At 38.4% G+C, this 24,330-nt stretch overlaps 1 protein-coding gene across 2 annotated transcripts in view; it reads right to left on the bottom strand.

Annotated features, from left to right (window-relative positions):
• The window catches only part of LOC131440676 (structural maintenance of chromosomes protein 3), a 61,641-nt gene extending 45,728 nt beyond the window's left edge, over positions 1–15,913 (bottom strand). Inside the window, exons 1-2 of one of the 2 annotated variants that reach the window (XM_058612171.1) lie at positions 15,760–15,913; positions 15,590–15,704 (exon numbers count right to left, since the gene is read on the bottom strand). In XM_058612171.1, the coding sequence (XP_058468154.1) occupies positions 15,590–15,704; positions 15,760–15,774 (130 nt within the window). In that variant the 5' untranslated portion in view covers positions 15,775–15,913. Of the gene's footprint in view, positions 1–14,523; positions 14,544–15,589; positions 15,705–15,759 lie in introns of those variants that run through there. The other variant, XM_058612172.1, reaches the window with a different exon arrangement.
• Between the last annotated feature and the right edge of the window lie 8,417 nt (positions 15,914–24,330).

Below are 24,330 nucleotides of genomic sequence, written 5' to 3'. Positions count from 1 at the left end.
TACAACTACATACACTGAGGTCTTTTTTACGCGACTTTTTTTTATGCGAATTTTCAGAGTTATGCGGTTTTTTTTATGCTAAGTTTCAGAGTTATGCGTTTTTTTTATGCGAATTTTCAGAGTTATGCGGTTTCCCTTCTGCGGTTTTTTTATGCGAAGTTTCAGAGTTATGCGGTTTTTTATGCGAATTTTCAGAGTTATGCGGTTTATTTTTATGCGAATTTTCAGAGTTATGCGGTTTTTAGGCTGTACTGACAAGCGAATTTCGACTGATAATTCGATCTTCGAAGACTGTGCGCAGATGATCGATCGTAGCGTTGGCTGTGTGGCACGGAGCGCCGTCTTGTTGGAACCAAATGGTGTCCAAGTCTTCCTCTTCAAGTAACGGGAAGAACCAATCGCTAATCATGACGCGGTAGCGCTCGCCATTGACCGTGGCGGCGGCTCCTGTCTCATTTTCGAAGAAAAATGGCCCAATGATGCCGCCAGAACAAAATCCGCACCAAACCTCTCTAAGGATGCATCGGCTTCTCCATGATAACGTGCGGGTTTTCCGTCCCCCAGATGCGACAATTTTGTTTATTAACATACCCGCCGAGATGAAAATGTGCCTCATCCGAGAAGATGATTTTTTAGCAAAAATCGGTCAAGCTGATCGCAAGCCCAGTTGGCAATATTTTCACGCGTTACTTAAGCGTATACACAACCATTTTTGTTCAGCGGAAGAATAAAACTAAGTTTCTGTCAAATCAGAAGTGACATTAACCCTTTGCGGACGAGCGGCGGATATATCCGCCCAAGCCTTTTTACCGTTGCGGACGAGCGGCGGATATATCCGCCCAAGCCTTTTTACCGTTGCGGACGAGTGTCGGATATATCCGCCCAACTCTCGCGCTGCGGCTAGCGTACGTCTGCCGTCGTAGGCGATAAGATACACATGGGTATACTAGCCTAAGACGTCAAGTGGCCTCTCAATGAAATTAGAGACTTTTGAACGATGAAGTCTTATCACAGACTAACAGACAGGACACTCAAATTAGATTCTTCAATCATTTTAACGGTCATTTCGAATATTCCTTTATTTGGGACAGTACTCACATGTGTCATAATGGCGCCACGTTACCCTATCAAAAACATGCTGTCTGTCATCTAGACTGTGTTTATTTTTTTCATTTACCAACAGAGTTGCCATTCATACAGAATTACCTGTAATGTATTGATTTGTATACGTCCATGCGAATTTCATGCAGGATACAAATTTAATACATATTGCCAAAACTATATACATAATTGTGCCTACTTCTCATCCTCCAACGCAATTCAAAATCGAACCCGTTTTGTTACAATATTTACTTGTTTCTGGTCTGCCGCCACTTAATTTCGGGTGACAATTACCAACACAACAAAAAATTGTCTAGATGAACAACGTTGAGAAAAATAAATGGTAACCTTCCAACATCGCGGAAAAGTTAAATATATTATCAACGTAATCCAATAATTTATTGTGGCGATTCATTTTCAAATATTTTGATGAAATCAGGCATCCCTGCAAGCAGCTGATCGGTGTTGACAAAAGAGGGGAAACCGACTAGTAAAAAAACTTGTACATAACACAAGGGGTGTACATATAGTAAATTTTCAGTGTACATATAGTAAAATTCAGTGTCACTGCCAGAGCAACCAGCAAAGTTTTCCGCATATTTTATATTTTATAACATCCTACACACGATGGCGAAAAGATCCAGAGATAGTACGTTCAATAGTGACAGTGATGATGAGTTCCAGTTTGACTCTGACAACACAGGTGTCATTAGTTCATCCAGTGGAAGTGAAATCCTTGCAACAAGCAATGCACCCAGGCGCTTCAATGTGGGCAGTGATAGCAGCAGTAATGAAGACATGATTATTCAGGAAAATGATGGCCGTAGTGATAATGAATGGACGAATGTTACAAATCACGATATCATTCCGCAAAAAATACAGTTTAGTTCTGGATCACGAACCCCTGGTTCACAACTACAATCAACTTATAAGGAACCGTTAGATTTCTTCAACTCGTTCTTTACGGAAGAGTTGATCAAGAAAATAGTTGAGGAGACTAATCGGTACGCAAATGATACGATACAAAGAAAACATGTAAAAAAGCGGTCCACATGGCGTACATGGACTAATGTCACACTAAAAGAAATGCGAGCATTTCTCGGGATAATATTGCTTATGGGAACAATGCCACTTCCGAGCCTGAAGGATTATTGGAGCACCGACAGGAAATGCAGGATCCCGTACTTTGCCGAAGTATTCAGGAGGGATCGATTTCTACAAGTATTCTGGATGCTTCATACAAATGAAAATACTGAAGGTAGACAAAACATGACAACAAGGACGCAGAAAATTAGCAATTTTTTGGATTACATTGATAGTAGATGTCGAGAAAATTTTGTACCCGGGGTGCAATTATCAGTGGATGAATCCATCGTCAAATTCAAAGGGCGAATAACTTTTATTACGTACAACCCACAGAAACCAACCAAGTGGGGTATCCGCGTTTACGTTCTTGCAGACGCTAATACTGGTTATATACAGACTATTTTACCATATTATGGCAGTTTTACTACAGAGAAATTACTTAGACCAGATCTGCCAATAAGTACAAGAATAGTCTTACAACTATACCACAATTTCTTGCAATCCAATCCTGGCGCTGTAGGATACCATATTTTCAACGACCGATATTTCACAAGCAGATGCACTACTAGAACTGAAATGTCATCTGACTGGAACTATCCAGACAAATAGGAAAGACCAGTACACAGGCACGTACTGTTTTATGAGAAAGTCCCAAAAATGGTGGCGAAAATTATTTTTTTGGGGATTGGACGTTTCTGTGATAAATTCCTATTTATTGTATCAGGAACATCACAAGAAACACAACTTAAAAAAGTTAAGCCATTTGGAATTTGTACGTCGCTTGGTAGATCAATTGGTTGGAGATTTTCGAGATACTGATCCCAAGCCTCCTTCGACTTCTACAACAGCGGAAAGGCTCAACGGCCTTCTACATATTATTCGGCGAAACGAGACAGGAAGAAGCAAAGATTGTGTCGTATGCTCGAATCGGAAGGTAAAGCATGGAAGGAGAGAATCGATGTACTATTGTGCTACTTGTTCAGCTAAGCCGACCTTGCACATAGGTGATTGTTTTGAGCGATACCACACAAAGGAACAATATAAAACGTATAATATGTAAACACAACTACATTTGTTTGTTTATGGTTTTGTTAGATTTTCATAAAAAAAGTTATTTGTTAGTAAATTTGTTTGTTTATAATTTTTACGATTTTTTGGATAATTTATTTGAATAAAGCCTTAATTTGTAAAACGCAAATATGCGACGTGAAAATTTTCTTTACTGCACGCTCCAATACCTGTCGTCCACAGCGACGCTCGCCCGTCGAGCGTCTCCGTCCGCAAAGGGTTAATGCAATGTTAGAGTAAGATTTCACTCCACACTTAATTTTTCTGAAATTTCACTAAATTTGATTACACTATATACTTAGGCTATAAAAAGCCCGCGCGCGATGTTTGACTACGCGTGCGAAAAATAAAATAAATAAATTATTACTTGCGGAGTGCTCGAAGAAGCGAATCGCGCCTGATGACTGTTCGAGGCGAAAAAAAGTTATTATTGATGATTAGATCATTAACCCAGATAACATAAAAGGTGAGCGTTCAAATAATAATTAATATATTATAAGAAACTTCACTTTTATCAATTGCCATAATTAATCGCAGAAGAGGACCACGATCCAGAATTGCGAAAATTAATATCGGAGTAGGGTTTGAGTTCGTCCATTTATGCAAGTTCTCTTGATGGATCTCCAATACATGTGTATAATGTAAATCTAAAAAAATTGTTAGACTTAATAAATTTTTCATTTGAATTGTATATGTATGTATGTATGTATATGTGAAGCCACCATCAGTTCAAGGCATTACCAATGTATGCGGGTAGACTTACAGTAGATCCGAATTTAATTATCAGATAGCTTTCATATTATTACTGTTAAGAAGGCCAAAATGGGTTATTTGGACCCGGCGCCTTCCAGCAATAACATCCAGCCATATAATAAAGATTTTCGCTGTACCAGCTTAAACCCGCCTGATGGTTTGTTTGTTAGAAGGGCGCGTCTTACTCATTTCAGACCTTCAGGGAGAAACACGAAGTTTCTCCCATGTGACTCAGGTTGGCAATCCACTCCATCATCCAGTCATTCACTTGTAAGATACCCTGATGCACTCCCTGCCCCTCACCATTGTAATAAAATAATATAATATTTGTGACGAAGTACAATATAGTAAAATAATAAGACATAATATAATATCATTTAATATAATACAATACAACAAATCGTCATACAATATAACATAATAAAATATAACATAGAGCAATATAATATCACATAATATAACATATATACTACAATATATTATCCTATAGAAGGGTTCCGTCATCATCCGTCATCTCCGTTCCGCTAGCCACTCATGTTCGAAAACTGACAATTATAGTAAAATCTGCTATCTCTTATCGATATGTTGACTATAGTGTTTGTCCGAAGAAAAGATGCCTACATTCCGTATCTCCTCGAAGTAATGACAGCAACATTATTATATAAGTAAAATCAAATAATATAACTCATTATAATATAATATAATATAATACAATATTATATAATATAATACAATACATATAGTATAACATAATACAATATAATACAATATAATATAATATAACATAATATAATATAACATAGTATAATATAATATAATATAATACAATATACCATACTATAGAAGGGTTTCCGTTATCATCCTTCATCTCCCTCCGCTAGTCAACTCATGCGCTAAAACTGACAATTATAGTGACATAAGCTATCTCTTATCAATATGTTGACTATAGTGGTTGGACGAACAAAGATGCCTACATTCCGTACCTCCGCGATGATATAACAGCAACAGTATTATATAATTAAAATCAAATAATATAACTCATTATAATATCATAAAATATAATACAATATTATATACTATAATACAATACATATAGTATAATATAATACAACATAACATAATATAATACAGTACATATAGTATAACATAATACATATAGTATAACATAATACAACGGAGAATTAGGTGGTAACCCTATTTATGTCTTATTTAAATAACATTTCCATTAGATTACCAAATTTTTCGAAATTGTGGGTCGTCCCCCTCGGCACGAAAAATTACCCTCTTGGGTTTAACGGGTTTGACATGTTTCACTGTTTCACTGGCCCTGCTACACACCTGTCTCTTAGTTTATCTATTACATCATCAATCTTTCCTTTCGCTTGCATACGATGTGTGATGTGATGTGATGTGAAGTTAAGCCACCATCAGTTCAAGGTCTTGCCAGTGGATGCGGGTAGACTTATAGTAGCCCCGATATGGTTCACCCATTCACCTTCTTACTATAGCTGTTATCGAAAAGCGAACAAAAAGGGGTGGGCGAATATGTCAGCAGAGTCACTTACACGTATTCCGCGGGAATAAAAGATGCTCTTCCAACCATAATATCCAATGCATGGGTGAAGCATATCGCTTTACATGCTTGAACCCTCCTGATGGTTTGTTTGAGAAGGGCGCGTCAGGCTCATGTCAAACCTTCAGAAGGAAATAAGATTCCTTCAAGTGACTTGGGCTGGCTATCCACAATCCCTCGTCCAGTCATATAATACATATATAATACAATATGATAAAATATAATTAAATATGATGTACTAAAATATATGATAAAGTAATGCAATTCAATATGCTATAATAAATAATATTATATAATAATATATTATAATACAACATGAGATCACATATTTCAATAATATACAATATGGTATAATATATTATATTATAACCTAGACGAACCTGCCTCCGGTCGAAAGTCAAGAAAACTGAACTAAACTATATTATAATATAATACAATATAATACAATATGATATAATATAATATAATACACTATAATATAATATAATACAATATAACATAATATAATATAATATAATATAATATAATACAATATAATATAATATAATATAATATAATATAATACAATATAATACAATATAATATAATATAACATAACATAATATAATATAATATAATATAATATAATATAACATAACATAATATAATATAATACAATATAATATAATACAATATAATATAATATAATATAATAATATATAACAAAATATAATTTAATATGATATAATGCAACACATTTTCATATCCTCTAAAATATAATGATATAACATGGTGCAGTTTAAAATAATACCACATAACATAATACACTAAAGTCTCTTTTAAATGCGCGTGTATGTACCGCATAACTCTGAAAATTCGCATAAAAGACCGCATAACTCTGAAACTTTAGAAAAAAGCGCATAACTCTGAAAATTCGCATAAAAAACCGCATAAAGAAGACCGCATAAAAAAGACCTTCGTGTATAACAGTATTATGTAATGTTTAAATTATACATATTTTGAAAGCACACATTTCTGTGTCCGAAGAGTATTACTTTCGTCAAGTAAATAATATGAAACGATCTCACCGGTATCCCGCATTTTCATCAATGCGCTCAGGTTCTTCCAGTACGTTTGCCAAAGTTGCCATCAGTCCTATTAATGAAATCTGCATCTAAATGGCGCAGCTATAACTTTTATCACGGTGTTTGCTACCCGCCACTAGATGGCGCACTACTACCGAAAAGGGATATTCACTCGAGATGGTCTTCTCTAATTTAGTAGGTAGAAACGATAGTGTCTCTTCTTGCTGTATTTACAAATAAAGAAAAACATACAAAAATGAATCCTAGACATTTTGCCATCTGCGCGGCGATTGTTCTAATCACTATCCGCTTCGCTCAACTAAAATCCTCGGACACTCGGAATGCAAGACCGAGTACAAGTAGAATTCCGGATGGCGTAGCCCGAACATAACACGCAATAAAACAACAAGGAGCAACTGCCCGCAACGAGTATTCTTTGCAATCTGGACTACTTCGATCTCTCCTCTACACACACAAAATCTTCCTTCATAACATAAACACTTGAACTTTCAAGAATCCGGGTGGCGGAAACCTAGCGCAAAAATTCGTCCGGTTGACGCAACCCAAGCGAAACACAACATAGGCGCACAGAGCGAGAGAAAAACACAACCGTGCGCGACGAATGTTATACACGAACTGCTTAATAAATTTTTCATTTGAATTAGTGAATAAATATGGTTGTTTAAAAGATAATCGCTGCTCCACCCTATCACAATTATACAATCATATGGTAAAAAGCATATCAAAAAGGATTAAATATACCTTGGACGAACAAAATCATAGGAACAGATAATTTTTTTAATTTGACTATGGTCAGATTTTAAAATAACTACCAAATAAGATGACTACAATACCACTTCGTTGTTTCGATGAATTCGAAACGTTGTCAGCTGAAAAACGTGAATAATTTGTGTTTATTTAAACCTCTGAAATAGAAATTTCGACCCGTAATCCTTTTTGAGTGTAGGGCATACGGTTATTAGGCATACAGTCAATAGGCATAACGAAATTTGACATAAACACCATTTGGCAAAAAACTCATTTCGCATACGGTGTAGAACAAGCGAGGGGCCGCCCCTTCCGATAATCGGAAACGCCGGCCCCTCTCAAAGCAAGGTCTTGGAATTACATAACTTGTGTGGAATTTGGACTTCGCAGCCGATTCTGAGTGTACAGAATTATTGCATGGCTAGTACTACGATCCTATTGACACTATGAATCCTTCCAGGTTGGAGCTATTTTCAAAGTGGTTTTACCCCGTTGGACTATTATTACTAGAATTTAATCACAACCTATTTTAGAATTTACTCACAACCTAGTTTCTTGTTAGCAACACTACATATCTTTAGAATACTTTTACTTCGGATAGAATAACGAAGCATTTTCTTTTTATATGGGGCGAACACCATATTTTTACATAACAACGAATATTTAGTTAGTTAGTTCAAATTTTTGAGATTTTTTATTTTTTTACGTATTACGAAGATTGTATTTTTTTGTTTATATATATTATTGTGAGACGTATTAAGTTAATATGTTCGGTATGATGATGATGGATTTTTAGTATGCTTGAGAGTTAAAAATAATGAGCAGTCTACAAACGTTTGAGCCTCGCGCGCGAAGCAGGTAGTGACTATTTGGAAAGCGAACAGGACTGGCCGAAGAGCCTTAGCATTCAGTGCGTTAAGTTTGCTCTTGACCTTGATCGCAAGGTTTGATTAATAAATTAAGGAATAGATTCGGGAAACTAATTGGGATCGACAGTTGTTGATGGAATTGGGCTTGGCTCTGCTCATCCGCAGTCTCGTTACTCCATCGTAGCTGATGTGTGTAGCGATGAACTTGTCCGGCGAGAAGGGCCAGGTGAATTACTGTCTGATACTGGTAACGATATCGGGTTCGATTCCTGATGTGATCAAGGATCTTCCCGGGTTGGAAATTTTCTTGATTAACCCTGGATAGTAAATCCGAAATATTTGAAAGTTATTTTGTTTGTCAGTCGTTCTTTTGAAGAAGAATCTATACCTGCCAGTTTAATCAGATCGTTTCCTTTTGTTTACTGGTTAAGATATGTGCAAAAATATTAATTATCATTTAGATAACTCGTTCTGCTCACACCTTTGTAGAGGTATGAGGTGAGACCATCTTCATCATCATCACTTAATAATCATAAAAAAATGACATTAATGTACGATTTCAACCTCTGTCACCGTCAACATTAATTACATGCATCCTTATGGAGACATTCACACGTTACGTCGCCGTCACGGAACGTCTTGATGGACGGAGCGTGTGAACGCTCCGGAAAAAAAGTATTCACCCTCTTTCTTGTTTACGGCCGTATGCGATACGATCGAAAGTATATCAAATTCGTATTCCCGTTTACGTTCGAATCAATCACGCTTTTAAACATCGTATATGCATAAAAACAACGCCCATTAAACTTTAAACTATCTACGCGACTCCTGTGCAAAAGAAGGATCGACATCGCAGGTAGTTTTTTTTAAGAAGATTCCAAGCATCAAGAAAGTGACGAATTCTACATAATAAATAAATATCGTACTCAGGACCAATTTTATTCAAGTCGGTAAATGAAATTTTCAAATTAAACTTCATGCAAAGTAAAAAACGCATTTAAAATGCAGTCCGATCAGTAGTATCTGCGAAAAATATGTTCCTTTTTTCGTGCAATTTTGTCATGTTTTTGATAGTCTACATATTTTTTATATTGGTAAAATCATGCATTTAATGTAAAATAAAACATGTTTGCTTATGGCGTATTTTCCATAAAGTACCTAATAGATGTATAAAATTTGATGCGTAAAAACTTGGAACCGCGCATATATTCGTCAGAAAAAAACAGCATTTTACTATACTGTTATGTTTCAAAATGTTTTTTTTAAATAAAATTTTATTGGGCTCATTTGCTTTAGCTTAACGTGGCCGATTGTCTTGTTGTTAGGGAGAGAGGAAGGGATGCCGTATTACGGGGCGGCATACTCCCCTAGAGTTAGTAAAGGGACATAGGGAGGGTGGGACCTACACAGTATTGAACGGAGATGCGCTCTGAGCATGTAATGATTAGACATAAGCCTTACACGAATAAAGTCTCGGCTCACGTCTAACCCACGGAACCAAGTTTTCGTCAATACCTGTGGAATTATAGAGTGTAACCATCGTCCCAGAGTTCTACTATTCAATGTATTTTACCACCTGACTAGAGTTTTCTGACGACAGCAACTGAAAAATTCATTGAAGCAGATTGGTCTTTCATAGATATCACCTTCTAGTGCGCCCACCTTGGCTAACGAGTCCCGTATGGAACAATGTGAGGGGACCAGGTAATCTGGTATACTTTTGCAGATAAAGCACTCAATTGTTCCCGTATTTTCCCCAGGAAATACGGTGAGTGCTTTCCAGGCTTCACTGAACGGAGAGCCTCAATGGAGCTGAGACTGTCCGATACAATGAAGTAGTGATCTGTAGGCAGAGTGTCAATGATCTCAAGGGTATACTGAATTGCAGTATCAATCAGTATCAGTATCTATTGCTAGTTCTGGGACGTAAACTGATATTTTTGAATATACCGAAGCCAGTGGTCCCGTCGAGATGTGATCCGTCAGTGTAAAACATTTTATTAGACTTCTTTAAATTTAATATTAAAAATTTTCGGGATCTCTTGAGGGCGTACAGGTTCCGGGATTTCACGAATTTCTGCTTTCATGGATGTGTCGAAAAACACAGTAGAATTAGAAGTATCCACAAAATGAGCATGGTTGGGAACAAACGAAGAAGGATTTATTTTCTGAGCCATGTAGTCATAATACAAGGACATAAAACGGTTCTGTGAATCAAGCTCGACAAGGTTTTCAAAGTTTTTTTCACTATCGGATTCAACATGTCGCATCGGATAAGCAATCGATATGAGAGATCCCAGAATCTGTTTTCAACGGTAGGACACCCACCAGCACTTCAAGGCTCACCGTATTAGTTGATTGCATGCAACCCAAGGCAATACGCAAACAACGATACTGAATTCTTTCCAGTTTAATGCAATGAATATTCGCAGCAGAGCGGAAACAGAAACATCCATATTCCATTACTGACAATATCGTCGTTTTGTACAACCTGACCAGGTCTCCTGGGTGAGAGCCCCACCAAGTTCCGGTTATTGTACGAAGTAAATTGATTCTCTGTAGGCATTTTCGTTTCAGATACCTAATGTGACATCCCCAGGTAGCTTTGGAATCGAACCAGACCCCGAGATATTTAAATGTGAAGGCCTGACCTATGGTTTCACCCCTTAGTTGAAGCTGTAGTTGTGCTAGTTCTCGCTTCCTTGAAAATACAATCAGCTCAGTTTTCTACGTAGAGAACTCGATACCCATTTGGAGAGCTCATGTCGACAAGTTGTCGAGGGTATCTTGCAATGGTCCCTGGAGATCGGCAGCTGTGGGTCTTACAATAGACACAACGCTGTCGTCGGCAAGTTGTCTTAGCGTGCAGGATGTGTTAATACATTCATCAAGGTTGTTTACGTAAAAATTGTATAATAGGGGGCATAAGCAAATACAAATAATTTGTATTTGGCTTGAACATGAACCCTGAGGAAGACCCATGTAGCTGAATCGCTTTGCCATCAAATCACCATGCTCAAAATGCATGTGTTTCTCGGACAATAGATTATATAAAAAGTTGTTCAAAACTGGTGAAAGACCATGCTGATGCAACTTCTCAGATGAAACGTTAATGGAAACTGAATCAAATACCACCTTGATGTCGAGGAAAACTGATGCCATTTGTTCTTTAAGAGCAAATGCCATTTGAATTTCTGTTGAGAGCAACGCTAGACAATCGTTCGTTCCTTTGCCCCTGCGGAACCCAAATTGTGTACCTGAAAGCAATCCATTTGTTTCGACCCAATTGTCTAGACGTAAGAGAATCATTTTTTCGAACAATTTCCGAATACAGGAAAGCATAGCAATCGGCCGATACAGAATGTCATCGGAGGATGGTTTCCCAGGTTTTCGAATAGTGATAACTCACTTCTCTCCATTCGTGTGGAACAATATTATCCTCGAGGAACTTGTTGAATAAATTCAACAAGCACCTTTTGGCAGAGTCGGGCAGATTTTTCAACAAATTGAATTTAATTCTATCTAACCCCGGGGCTCTATTGTTACACGACAAGAGCGCAAGTGAGAACCATCGAAAACGGTGTTTTGTTTGTATTCAATGTCGTGACGCGGGATATCATTTGTTCCGGAACAGAATCGAGACATACTTTCTTAGCGACATCAAATATCCAGCGGTTAGAATATTCCTCGCTTCCGCTCGCACGATTTCGGTTGCGCATGCGACGGGCCGTATTCCAAAGAGAGCTCATTGCTGTTCCTCTCGTTAATCCGTCAACAAACCTTCGTTAGTAACCGCGTTTCTTAGCTTTAATCGGACTTTTCATTTGAAATTCTAACGCCGCGTATTTCCGATAATTATCTGGGGTTCCGTTCCTTCTAAATGAGATGAAGGCTGAAGCTTTTTTCGTTTTTAGCTCTGAGCACTCTTTGTCCCATCATGGGTTTCGTCTGAGCTTGAATTGCGGTGTCGGTTTGGAATGATACTTCTGCAATTCCACTGAAGCACAATGATCATATTTTCGATTCTCAGTGGTAAATTATCCATCAAAAGATACGATTGCTGCAAGGAGGGCCATTGTTCAGTCAACTGTTTTAAAAATGTCTTTACTGTTGGCAGTAGAGCAGTTAGGAAGAGGATCAGTAATATTGAAGGCTGTTAATATCCAGTCCACGATATCAGAAAATTTCAATAATCCAGCGTTTGTTTGATGTTCTGGTTGTGCTTTGGGGTTATTCGGGTTTTTTGATGCTTGGTACTTTTTGTCATCCCTAAGTTTTTTTAACTTAGGAGCAATGTTGCTCGAATATCAAAAATACAACGAATGTCAATGATCATCGCTCGCTTTCCTTCGCCTTTGTTCGATAATCGTTCTGGTATTCGGACTTGTCCGTACATTCGGGCGCGAACGAAGCCGACGCTGCTTCGTTACTTGCACGAATATCTATTCCTTGCAGTTGTTATTCGCATTGGACATACCCCCGAATGACTTAACACGAATATCGAACGAATATTCATACAGCGATCATCGCCAAACCTAATTCGCGATGATCGTTCGTGATGTCTTTGAAACATGCAAATTAAGATGTTTCCCCCCGCACTATTAACATAGTCTTATGTGTATGTGATGAACCATATTCCAGTATTCTCCCCTTGCTGCTACCCAACGAGATATGATGAATTTATTAGATGAAGAATGCTTCGCGAAGAATGGAAACCAACGATCTTCGCCGTGACATTATTCGATCCAACTCGAAGAATAAAATAAATGAACGAATGACAAACGAATGTATAAAACGAACATGCACGATGTATACCAGCAGCGAAGAATGTATTAGTATATTCGGGTTCTCTACGATTATTGCTTATTCCTTTTGCACCCTTCTCTCTTTCGAGCAGTGAATAGTTCAACGTTGTTCGAGACTGGCATATTCGAAGGCAGTATAATCACAGCGAGGATGCGTGAATGAATTAGTTACACGAAGAATATTTGCAACATTGCTTAGGAGGTGTTTGCTTCGGTTTTGAGTCAGCACTTTTCGTTTCCGTTTGGTTCAGTCTGAGGCCTTTACGAGGAAGTTTGGGAGAAACCAGATTTGGCTTCCTGCTTCCTTCAACACACGCTGGAAGGTTCTTTGCCAGGGTCGTCAGAGGTATCCTCTTCAACTGGCAAGATTGCAAACGGGTTCTCAGGGGTCGATGGAGTGGTTCTTTTTAAGATTTCCGCATAAGAACGTTTGGAACGTTCTTTCACGGATCGCTTCAATTTCTCCGCACGCTGTATGTACGTAGGGCACACCGAAAGATCATGAGGATTCTCCCCGTAGTAGCAACACTTTTCCGCTGCTCTTCTGTAGAGATCGTCCTTATGGGCCTCTCCACATTTACCGCATCGCAGTTTGTTGCAACAATAGGTTGCCGAATGCCCTAGCTGTTTGCAGCTTGTACAATGCATTACCCGCAGTACATACAGCTAAACAGGTAGACGTATTCCACACACTACCAAATAATTTGGAAGTGCAGATCCGGCAAAAGTCACGCGAAACGATTCCGATTGGTAAAATTTACCATCTATCGATTTCGAGTGCAATTGCTTGCACTTCAAAATGTTCACTGGCTGAAGGTCGGGGTTTTTGAAACGGCCTACCCCGTCCTTCATCAGATCTTCGATCATCAGACTTTCGTCACGTACCACACCGTCGATCTCCGCCACGGGACGTACATGCGGTACTACCTCGTGAACAACTCGCTGGTAGCAATCTCGTTTGCTTACTTCAGGTCGGACACAACAACGCGTAACTTGTTTGGCGAAACCTTATCTATTGTTTTTATTTCTGAGTAATGTTTTGTCGGGTCCCGAGCAATATTCAAAACTCTGAGAGTTTGATTTGGGCCGGAAATATGCCACCCACGGACCCCCCGAGTCATCGTCCTTGTTAACTTTTTGGCGAGCAGGCAATATCTTAGAGGGAGTTGATGGCATCGGAGGGGGAGATGGTATCGGAGGGGGAGATGGTATCGGAGGGGTAGATGGTATCTCGCAATCAGACTCAGCTTCTAAATGTTCTTCGTTCATTGAAGCTTCGCCTTTTTCCGAGACACCCCCACTGTCATCAATATTCATATTTTTAGTGCGGGAGTAAAGAAGTCTCCCGCACTTGAAATGAGAATGAAAGAAATAAAATTAAAAGAAAATATATGAATAGTAAAAGTAGAAAGAAAAAGTTTGAGAAAATACTTAACAGTATGTCACAGTGAACTGTTAGGAGAGTTGCTCCTTCACTCCTTCGTTGTGTCTCAGCGTGACCTTGACTCAGGATTTGGCTGCTGCGATGCGGGTAGCAAACAATAGAAATAATTGTTGCCCGAGGATAGCACAATAGCGTCTACTATCGATACCAATACGAAACCGATGCACAGACAGAACTCACATGCGGGGATGCTACTTTTTATCACTTCTATTTAATGCCTATACTACAGCCTCTGCTGTGATAGGCACCTTCGTTTTACCGATGTCGATTGTTAAAAAAACGCGTGTGTTCACTTCGAACATTCGGTTACGAATGATTCTGAATGTTTTCTGCAAAATACAAATTTATGATTTGATTACAAATCACCTTTAAATTTGAAAATAAATTTGTTGGAAATCGGTTAAACTTTGTTTTATGTGTTCGAACGATTGATTCGCAACATAAAACTGACGAATCGAATATCTCCCCGGTGAAAGACCAATATGGTTAAAGCCGGGGTAAAATAAATGATAAAAAAGACGAATTGAAACCACGGCATTTCGTCTATTCCGTAAACGAGAATGGGACTTTTCGTTCGTACGAATGATGTTCGAATACACGTATCGTTTCAAGCTAAACTGGCATACATTATAGCGTTTCGCATATGGTTAATCACAAGAATTGGACTGATTTCATCGATGACGTTCCGGTAACGGTGACGGAAGGAGACGGATCGTCTGAATCGTACATAATAATTCTCGTGTAAGGGCATCTAACCGCTTTCACAGTGGGTTGGAGAAACTCAAAGCGAGATATTGATTTACAGAGTCAAGAATAAAAGTCGAACATTCAATGTACTTCCTAATCCGGTGGACATGAAAATTTTGAACATCTATTACGGAGACTTTTTCACTATTATTTTGTGCGTTGTACATGCAAATGAAAAATTTTATCCCATATTTAAAAAAATGAAATGGACAAGATCACACACGCCTGTCTTCAAACCGCATGAGAACATGTATTTATTCGGAATCTATATACGAAAATAATATTATAAGAAGATAATAATATAAACATACCATAAAAGAAGTTACTTTTTCCTGATCCATTCCTGCCGACGACGACATTATGGCGCTTATCAAATGGCTCCACAACAGTTTGCTCGCGATAACTTTTGAAGCCTTGTATAATAACCTGAAAAAAAATTTAATGTATAGAACGTATTTCACGATCATCTAAACCAAATTACCTGTTTTATGTGCATTTCGAAATATATGGAGTCAATTGAGAGTCTTAGCTTAAGATCTAAACAACAAATAATACCATCAGCGTTGCCAAGTCATTTTTCCAAAATTTGCATTCGGCGCAAAAATCTATCTGTACCAGGGATGCCATTTATACAGATTTATCTGTATTATACAGATTTTTACATGCTCATACAGATTTAATACAGAGTACACATTTTATATAGATTTCCTCAATTTAATACAGATTTATACAGATCTCTCAAAAAGTAAAAAAGAAAATAATGAATTTTGCTGTCTGTGCTATGTTTTAGTATTTGATTTCAGTGATGAGATAAAAGTCTTTCAATCAACGGACAAATCACAAATTTATATGTAAATCGGTTGTGAGATCCATATATATTCTATGTTGAACCAATTTGAACTGACATTCAAGGAAGTAATGGCATCATGAAACTTTACTGTTAAACTGAGTTGCATGACCCGACTTGACGTTGCGTATTGTGCGTTGAAATTCCATGTCAAATTATGAAGTCAACAATTTAACACTAGATAAATATATGGAGTTACAATTCAATTGTTGTGGATAAAAGAAATAAAAACAAAACTATGAAGTTTCGTCATTGAATATTCTTGTGAGCACTTCTGTGAAGTTACCGACTAAAAAGCTCACCGACCAAAAAGCTCACCGACCAAAATTCTCATCTTTGAAAAACTCTCTCTCAGAAAAATGCTCAGTGGGAAAAAGCTCATCTCAAATAAATCCCTATAAGAAATATACCCAATGCAGTGCCTCGCACCCTAGTGGTGGGAATCGTAAAAACTGGAAATTAACGACCAAAACGGAAATTCTATTAAAACCATTATTTCTGAAAATAAAGTAATCTATAGCATGATACCAAGTATTTTCATTTAAACTAGAAAGAAACTTAGTTATGTTAATATGTCTGAATTATATTTATTATTTCAAATAAATTAATTATATTTTTTATTTCTAATCAATTAATCAAATAAAATGCCCAAGCTGGCATACTGCTGAAAAGATTACTGATATATTCAGCTATCTTCAGGTACAGTGGTTCCTCTGAGAAAAGGGTCAGAGTCGAGTAATATGCTGAAGAGTATGAGTAACTATAGATTCACTCAATTATTTCGTCTAGATGATATATGGGAACACAAAAATAGCCAAGCTGGCATACTGCTGAGCAGGTTGCTGATATATTCAGCTATCTTCAGGTACAGTGGTTCCTCTGGGAAAAGGGTCAGAGTCGAGTAATATGCTGAAGAGTATGAGTAACTATGAATTCACACAATTATTTCGTCTAGATGATATATGGGAACACAAAAATAGCCAAGCTGGCATACTGCTGAGCAGGTTGCTGATATATTCAGCTATCTTCAGGTACAGTGGTTCCTCTGAGAAAAGGGTCAGAGTCGAGTAATATGCTGAAGAGTATGAGTAACTATAGATTCACTCAATTATTTCGTCTAGATGATATATGGGAACACAAAAATAGCCAAGCTGGCATACTGCTGAGCAGGTTGCTGATATATTCAGCTATCTTCAGGTACAGTGGTTCCTCTGGGAAAAGGGTCAGAGTCGAGTAATATGCTGAAGAGTATGAGTAACTATGAATTCACACAATTATTTCGTCTAGATGATATATGGGAACACAAAAATAGCCAAGCTGGCATACTGCTGAGCAGGTTGCTGATATATTCAGCTATCTTCAGGTACAGTGGTTCCTCTGGGAAAAGGGTCAGAGTCGAGTAATATGCTGAAGAGTATGAGTAACTATGGATGCACACAATTATTTCATCTAGATGATATATGGGAACACAAAAATAGCCAAGCTGGCATACTGCTGAGCAGGTTGCTGATATATTCAGCTATCTTCAGGTACAGTGGTTCCTCTGGGAAAAGGGTCAGAGTCGAGTAATATGCTGAAGAGTATGAGTAACTATGAATTCACACAATTATTTCGTCTAGATGATATATGGGAACACAAAAATAGCCAAGCTGGCATACTGCTGAGCAGGTTGCTGATATATTCAGCTATCTTCAGGTACAGTGGTTCCTCTGAGAAAAGGGTCAGAGTCGAGTAATATGCTGAAGAGTATGAGTAACTATAGATTCACTCAATTATTTCGTCTAGATGATATATGGGAACACAAAAATAGCAAAGCTGGCATACTGCTGAGCAGGTTGCTGATATATTCAGCTATCTTCAGGTACAGTGGTTTCTCTGGGAAAAGGGTCAGAGTCGAGTAATATGCTGAAGAGTATGAGTAACTATGGATTCACTCATTTATTTCGTCTAGATGATATATGGGAACACAAAAATAGCCAAGCTGGCATACTGCTGAGCAGGTTGCTGATATATTCAGCTATCTTCAGGTACAGTGGTTCCTCTGGGAAAAGGGTCAGAGTCGAGTAATATGCTGAAGAGTATGAGTAACTATGGATGCACACAATTATTTCATCTAGATGATATATGGGAACACAAAAATAGCCAAGCTGGCATACTGCTGGAATGGTTACTGATATATTCAGCTATCTTCAGGCATAATGGTTCCTCTGGGAAAAGGGTCAGAGTCGAGTAATATGCTGAAGAGTATGAGTAACTATAGATTCACTCAATTATTTCGTCTAGATGATATATGGGAACACAAAAATAGCCAAGCTGGCATACTGCTGAGCAGGTTGCTGATATATTCAGCTATCTTCAGGTACAGTGGTTCCTCTGGGAAAAGGGTCAGAGTCGAGTAATATGCTGAAGAGTATGAGTAACTATGAATTCACACAATTATTTCGTCTAGATGATATATGGGAACACAAAAATAGCCAAGCTGGCATACTGCTGAGCAGGTTGCTGATATATTCAGCTATCTTCAGGTACAGTGGTTCCTCTGAGAAAAGGGTCAGAGTCGAGTAATATGCTGAAGAGTATGAGTAACTATAGATTCACTCAATTATTTCGTCTAGATGATATATGGGAACACAAAAATAGCCAAGCTGGCATACTGCTGAGCAGGTTGCTGATATATTCAGCTATCTTCAGGTACAGTGGTTCCTCTGGGAAAAGGGTCAGAGTCGAGTAATATGCTGAAGAGTATGAGTAACTATGAATTCACACAATTATTTCGTCTAGATGATATATGGGAACACAAAAATAGCCAAGCTGGCATACTGCTGAGCAGGTTGCTGATATATTCAGCTATCTTCAGGTACAGTGGTTCCTCTGGGAAAAGGGTCAGAGTCGAGTAATATGCTGAAGAGTATGAGTAACTATGGATGCACACAATTATTTCATCTAGATGATATATGGGAACACAAAAATAGCCAAGCTGGCATACTGCTGAGCAGGTTGCTGATATATTCAGCTATCTTCAGGTACAGTGGTTCCTCTGGGAAAAGGGTCAGAGTCGAGTAATATGCTGAAGAGTATGAGTAACTATGAATTCACACAATTATTTCGTCTAGATGATATATGGGAACACAAAAATAGCCAAGCTGGCATACTGCTGAGCAGGTTGCTGATATATTCAGCTATCTTCAGGTACAGTGGTTCCTCTGAGAAAAGGGTCAGAGTCGAGTAATATGCTGAAGAGTATGAGTAACTATAGATTCACTCAATTATTTCGTCTAGATGATATATGGGAACACAAAAATAGCAAAGCTGGCATACTGCTGAGCAGGTTGCTGATATATTCAGCTATCTTCAAGTACAGTGGTTTCTCTGGGAAAAGGGTCAGAGTCGAGTAATATGCTGAAGAGTATGAGTAACTATGGATTCACTCATTTATTTCGTCTAGATGATATATGGGAACACAAAAATAGCCAAGCTGGCATACTGCTGAGCAGGTTGCTGATATATTCAGCTATCTTCAGGTACAGTGGTTTCTCTGGGAAAAGGGTCAGAGTCGAGTAATATGCTGAAGAGTATGAGTAACTATGGATTCACTCATTTATTTCGTCTAGATGATATATGGGAACACAAAAATAGCCAAGCTGGCATACTGCTGAGCAGGTTGCTGATATATTCAGCTATCTTCAGGTACAGTGGTTCCTCTGGGAAAAGGGTCAGAGTCGAGTAATATGCTGAAGAGTATGAGTAACTATGAATTCACACAATTATTTCGTCTAGATGATATATGGGAACACAAAAATAGCCAAGCTGGCATACTGCTGAGCAGGTTGCTGATATATTCAGCTATCTTCAGGTACAGTGGTTCCTCTGAGAAAAGGGTCAGAGTCGAGTAATATGCTGAAGAGTATGAGTAACTATAGATTCACTCAATTATTTCGTCTAGATGATATATGGGAACACAAAAATAGCCAAGCTGGCATACTGCTGAGCAGGTTGCTGATATATTCAGCTATCTTCAGGTACAGTGGTTCCTCTGGGAAAAGGGTCAGAGTCGAGTAATATGCTGAAGAGTATGAGTAACTATGAATTCACACAATTATTTCGTCTAGATGATATATGGGAACACAAAAATAGCCAAGCTGGCATACTGCTGAGCAGGTTGCTGATATATTCAGCTATCTTCAGGTACAGTGGTTCCTCTGGGAAAAGGGTCAGAGTCGAGTAATATGCTGAAGAGTATGAGTAACTATGGATGCACACAATTATTTCATCTAGATGATATATGGGAACACAAAAATAGCCAAGCTGGCATACTGCTGAGCAGGTTGCTGATATATTCAGCTATCTTCAGGTACAGTGGTTCCTCTGGGAAAAGGGTCAGAGTCGAGTAATATGCTGAAGAGTATGAGTAACTATGAATTCACACAATTATTTCGTCTAGATGATATATGGGAACACAAAAATAGCCAAGCTGGCATACTGCTGAGCAGGTTGCTGATATATTCAGCTATCTTCAGGTACAGTGGTTCCTCTGAGAAAAGGGTCAGAGTCGAGTAATATGCTGAAGAGTATGAGTAACTATAGATTCACTCAATTATTTCGTCTAGATGATATATGGGAACACAAAAATAGCAAAGCTGGCATACTGCTGAGCAGGTTGCTGATATATTCAGCTATCTTCAGGTACAGTGGTTTCTCTGGGAAAAGGGTCAGAGTCGAGTAATATGCTGAAGAGTATGAGTAACTATGGATTCACTCATTTATTTCGTCTAGATGATATATGGGAACACAAAAATAGCCAAGCTGGCATACTGCTGAGCAGGTTGCTGATATATTCAGCTATCTTCAGGTACAGTGGTTTCTCTGGGAAAAGGGTCAGAGTCGAGTAATATGCTGAAGAGTATGAGTAACTATGGATTCACTCATTTATTTCGTCTAGATGATATATGGGAACACAAAAATAGCCAAGCTGGCATACTGCTGAGCAGGTTGCTGATATATTCAGCTATCTTCAGGTACAGTGGTTCCTCTGGGAAAAGGGTCAGAGTCGAGTAATATGCTGAAGAGTATGAGTAACTATGAATTCACACAATTATTTCGTCTAGATGATATATGGGAACACAAAAATAGCCAAGCTGGCATACTGCTGAGCAGGTTGCTGATATATTCAGCTATCTTCAGGTACAGTGGTTCCTCTGAGAAAAGGGTCAGAGTCGAGTAATATGCTGAAGAGTATGAGTAACTATAGATTCACTCAATTATTTCGTCTAGATGATATATGGGAACACAAAAATAGCCAAGCTGGCATACTGCTGAGCAGGTTGCTGATATATTCAGCTATCTTCAGGTACAGTGGTTCCTCTGGGAAAAGGGTCAGAGTCGAGTAATATGCTGAAGAGTATGAGTAACTATGAATTCACACAATTATTTCGTCTAGATGATATATGGGAACACAAAAATAGCCAAGCTGGCATACTGCTGAGCAGGTTGCTGATATATTCAGCTATCTTCAGGTACAGTGGTTCCTCTGAGAAAAGGGTCAGAGTCGAGTAATATGCTGAAGAGTATGAGTAACTATAGATTCACTCAATTATTTCGTCTAGATGATATATGGGAACACAAAAATAGCAAAGCTGGCATACTGCTGAGCAGGTTGCTGATATATTCAGCTATCTTCAGGTACAGTGGTTTCTCTGGGAAAAGGGTCAGAGTCGAGTAATATGCTGAAGAGTATGAGTAACTATGGATTCACTCATTTATTTCGTCTAGATGATATATGGGAACACAAAAATAGCCAAGCTGGCATACTGCTGAGCAGGTTGCTGATATATTCAGCTATCTTCAGGTACAGTGGTTCCTCTGGGAAAAGGGTCAGAGTCGAGTAATATGCTGAAGAGTATGAGTAACTATGGATTCACTCATTTATTTCGTCTAGATGATATATGGGAACACAAAAATAGCCAAGCTGGCATACTGCTGAGCAGGTTGCTGATATATTCAGCTATCTTCAGGTACAGTGGTTCCTCTGGGAAAAGGGTCAGAGTCGAGTAATATGCTGAAGAGTATGAGTAACTATGGATGCACACAATTATTTCATCTAGATGATATATGGGAACACAAAAATAGCCAAGCTGGCATACTGCTGGAATGGTTACTGATATATTCAGCTATCTTCAGGCATAATGGTTCCTCTGGGAAAAGGGTCAGAGTCGAGTAATATGCTGAAGAGTATGAGTAACTATAGATTCACTCAATTATTTCGTCTAGATGATATATGGGAACACAAAAATAGCCAAGCTGGCATACTGCTGAGCAGGTTGCTGATATATTCAGCTATCTTCAGGTACAGTGGTTCCTCTGGGAAAAGGGTCAGAGTCGAGTAATATGCTGAAGAGTATGAGTAACTATGAATTCACACAATTATTTCGTCTAGATGATATATGGGAACACAAAAATAGCCAAGCTGGCATACTGCTGAGCAGGTTGCTGATATATTCAGCTATCTTCAGGTACAGTGGTTCCTCTGAGAAAAGGGTCAGAGTCGAGTAATATGCTGAAGAGTATGAGTAACTATAGATTCACTCAATTATTTCGTCTAGATGATATATGGGAACACAAAAATAGCCAAGCTGGCATACTGCTGAGCAGGTTGCTGATATATTCAGCTATCTTCAGGTACAGTGGTTCCTCTGGGAAAAGGGTCAGAGTCGAGTAATATGCTGAAGAGTATGAGTAACTATGAATTCACACAATTATTTCGTCTAGATGATATATGGGAACACAAAAATAGCCAAGCTGGCATACTGCTGAGCAGGTTGCTGATATATTCAGCTATCTTCAGGTACAGTGGTTCCTCTGGGAAAAGGGTCAGAGTCGAGTAATATGCTGAAGAGTATGAGTAACTATGGATGCACACAATTATTTCATCTAGATGATATATGGGAACACAAAAATAGCCAAGCTGGCATACTGCTGAGCAGGTTGCTGATATATTCAGCTATCTTCAGGTACAGTGGTTCCTCTGGGAAAAGGGTCAGAGTCGAGTAATATGCTGAAGAGTATGAGTAACTATGAATTCACACAATTATTTCGTCTAGATGATATATGGGAACACAAAAATAGCCAAGCTGGCATACTGCTGAGCAGGTTGCTGATATATTCAGCTATCTTCAGGTACAGTGGTTTCTCTGAGAAAAGGGTCAGAGTCGAGTAATATGCTGAAGAGTATGAGTAACTATAGATTCACTCAATTATTTCGTCTAGATGATATATGGGAACACAAAAATAGCCAAGCTGGCATACTGCTGAGCAGGTTGCTGATATATTCAGCTATCTTCAGGTACAGTGGTTCCTCTGGGAAAAGGGTCAGAGTCGAGTAATATGCTGAAGAGTATGAGTAACTATGAATTCACACAATTATTTCGTCTAGATGATATATGGGAACACAAAAATAGCCAAGCTGGCATACTGCTGAGCAGGTTGCTGATATATTCAGCTATCTTCAGGTACAGTGGTTCCTCTGAGAAAAGGGTCAGAGTCGAGTAATATGCTGAAGAGTATGAGTAACTATAGATTCACTCAATTATTTCGTCTAGATGATATATGGGAACACAAAAATAGCCAAGCTGGCATACTGCTGAGCAGGTTGCTGATATATTCAGCTATCTTCAGGTACAGTGGTTCCTCTGGGAAAAGGGTCAGAGTCGAGTAATATGCTGAAGAGTATGAGTAACTATGAATTCACACAATTATTTCGTCTAGATGATATATGGGAACACAAAAATAGCCAAGCTGGCATACTGCTGAGCAGGTTGCTGATATATTCAGCTATCTTCAGGTACAGTGGTTCCTCTGAGAAAAGGGTCAGAGTCGAGTAATATGCTGAAGAGTATGAGTAACTATAGATTCACTCAATTATTTCGTCTAGATGATATATGAGAACACAAAAATAGCCAAGCTGGCATACTGCTGAGCAGGTTGCTGATATATTCAGCTATCTTCAGGTACAGTGGTTCCTCTGGGAAAAGGGTCAGAGTCGAGTAATATGCTGAAGAGTATGAGTAACTATGGATTCACTCAATTATTTCGTCTAGATGATATATGGGAACACAAAAATAGCCAAGCTGGCATACTGCTGGAAAGGTTGCTGATATATTCAGCTATCTTCAGGTATAGTGGTTTCTCTGGGAAAAGGGTCAGAGTCGA

Source organism: Malaya genurostris, chromosome 1 (assembly GCF_030247185.1).
Source record: "Malaya genurostris strain Urasoe2022 chromosome 1, Malgen_1.1, whole genome shotgun sequence".
Classification (NCBI taxonomy): Eukaryota; Metazoa; Arthropoda; class Insecta; order Diptera; family Culicidae; genus Malaya; species Malaya genurostris.
The sequence above is the reverse complement of the archived record's forward strand: the minus strand, read 5'-3'. Positions and strand labels throughout refer to the sequence as shown.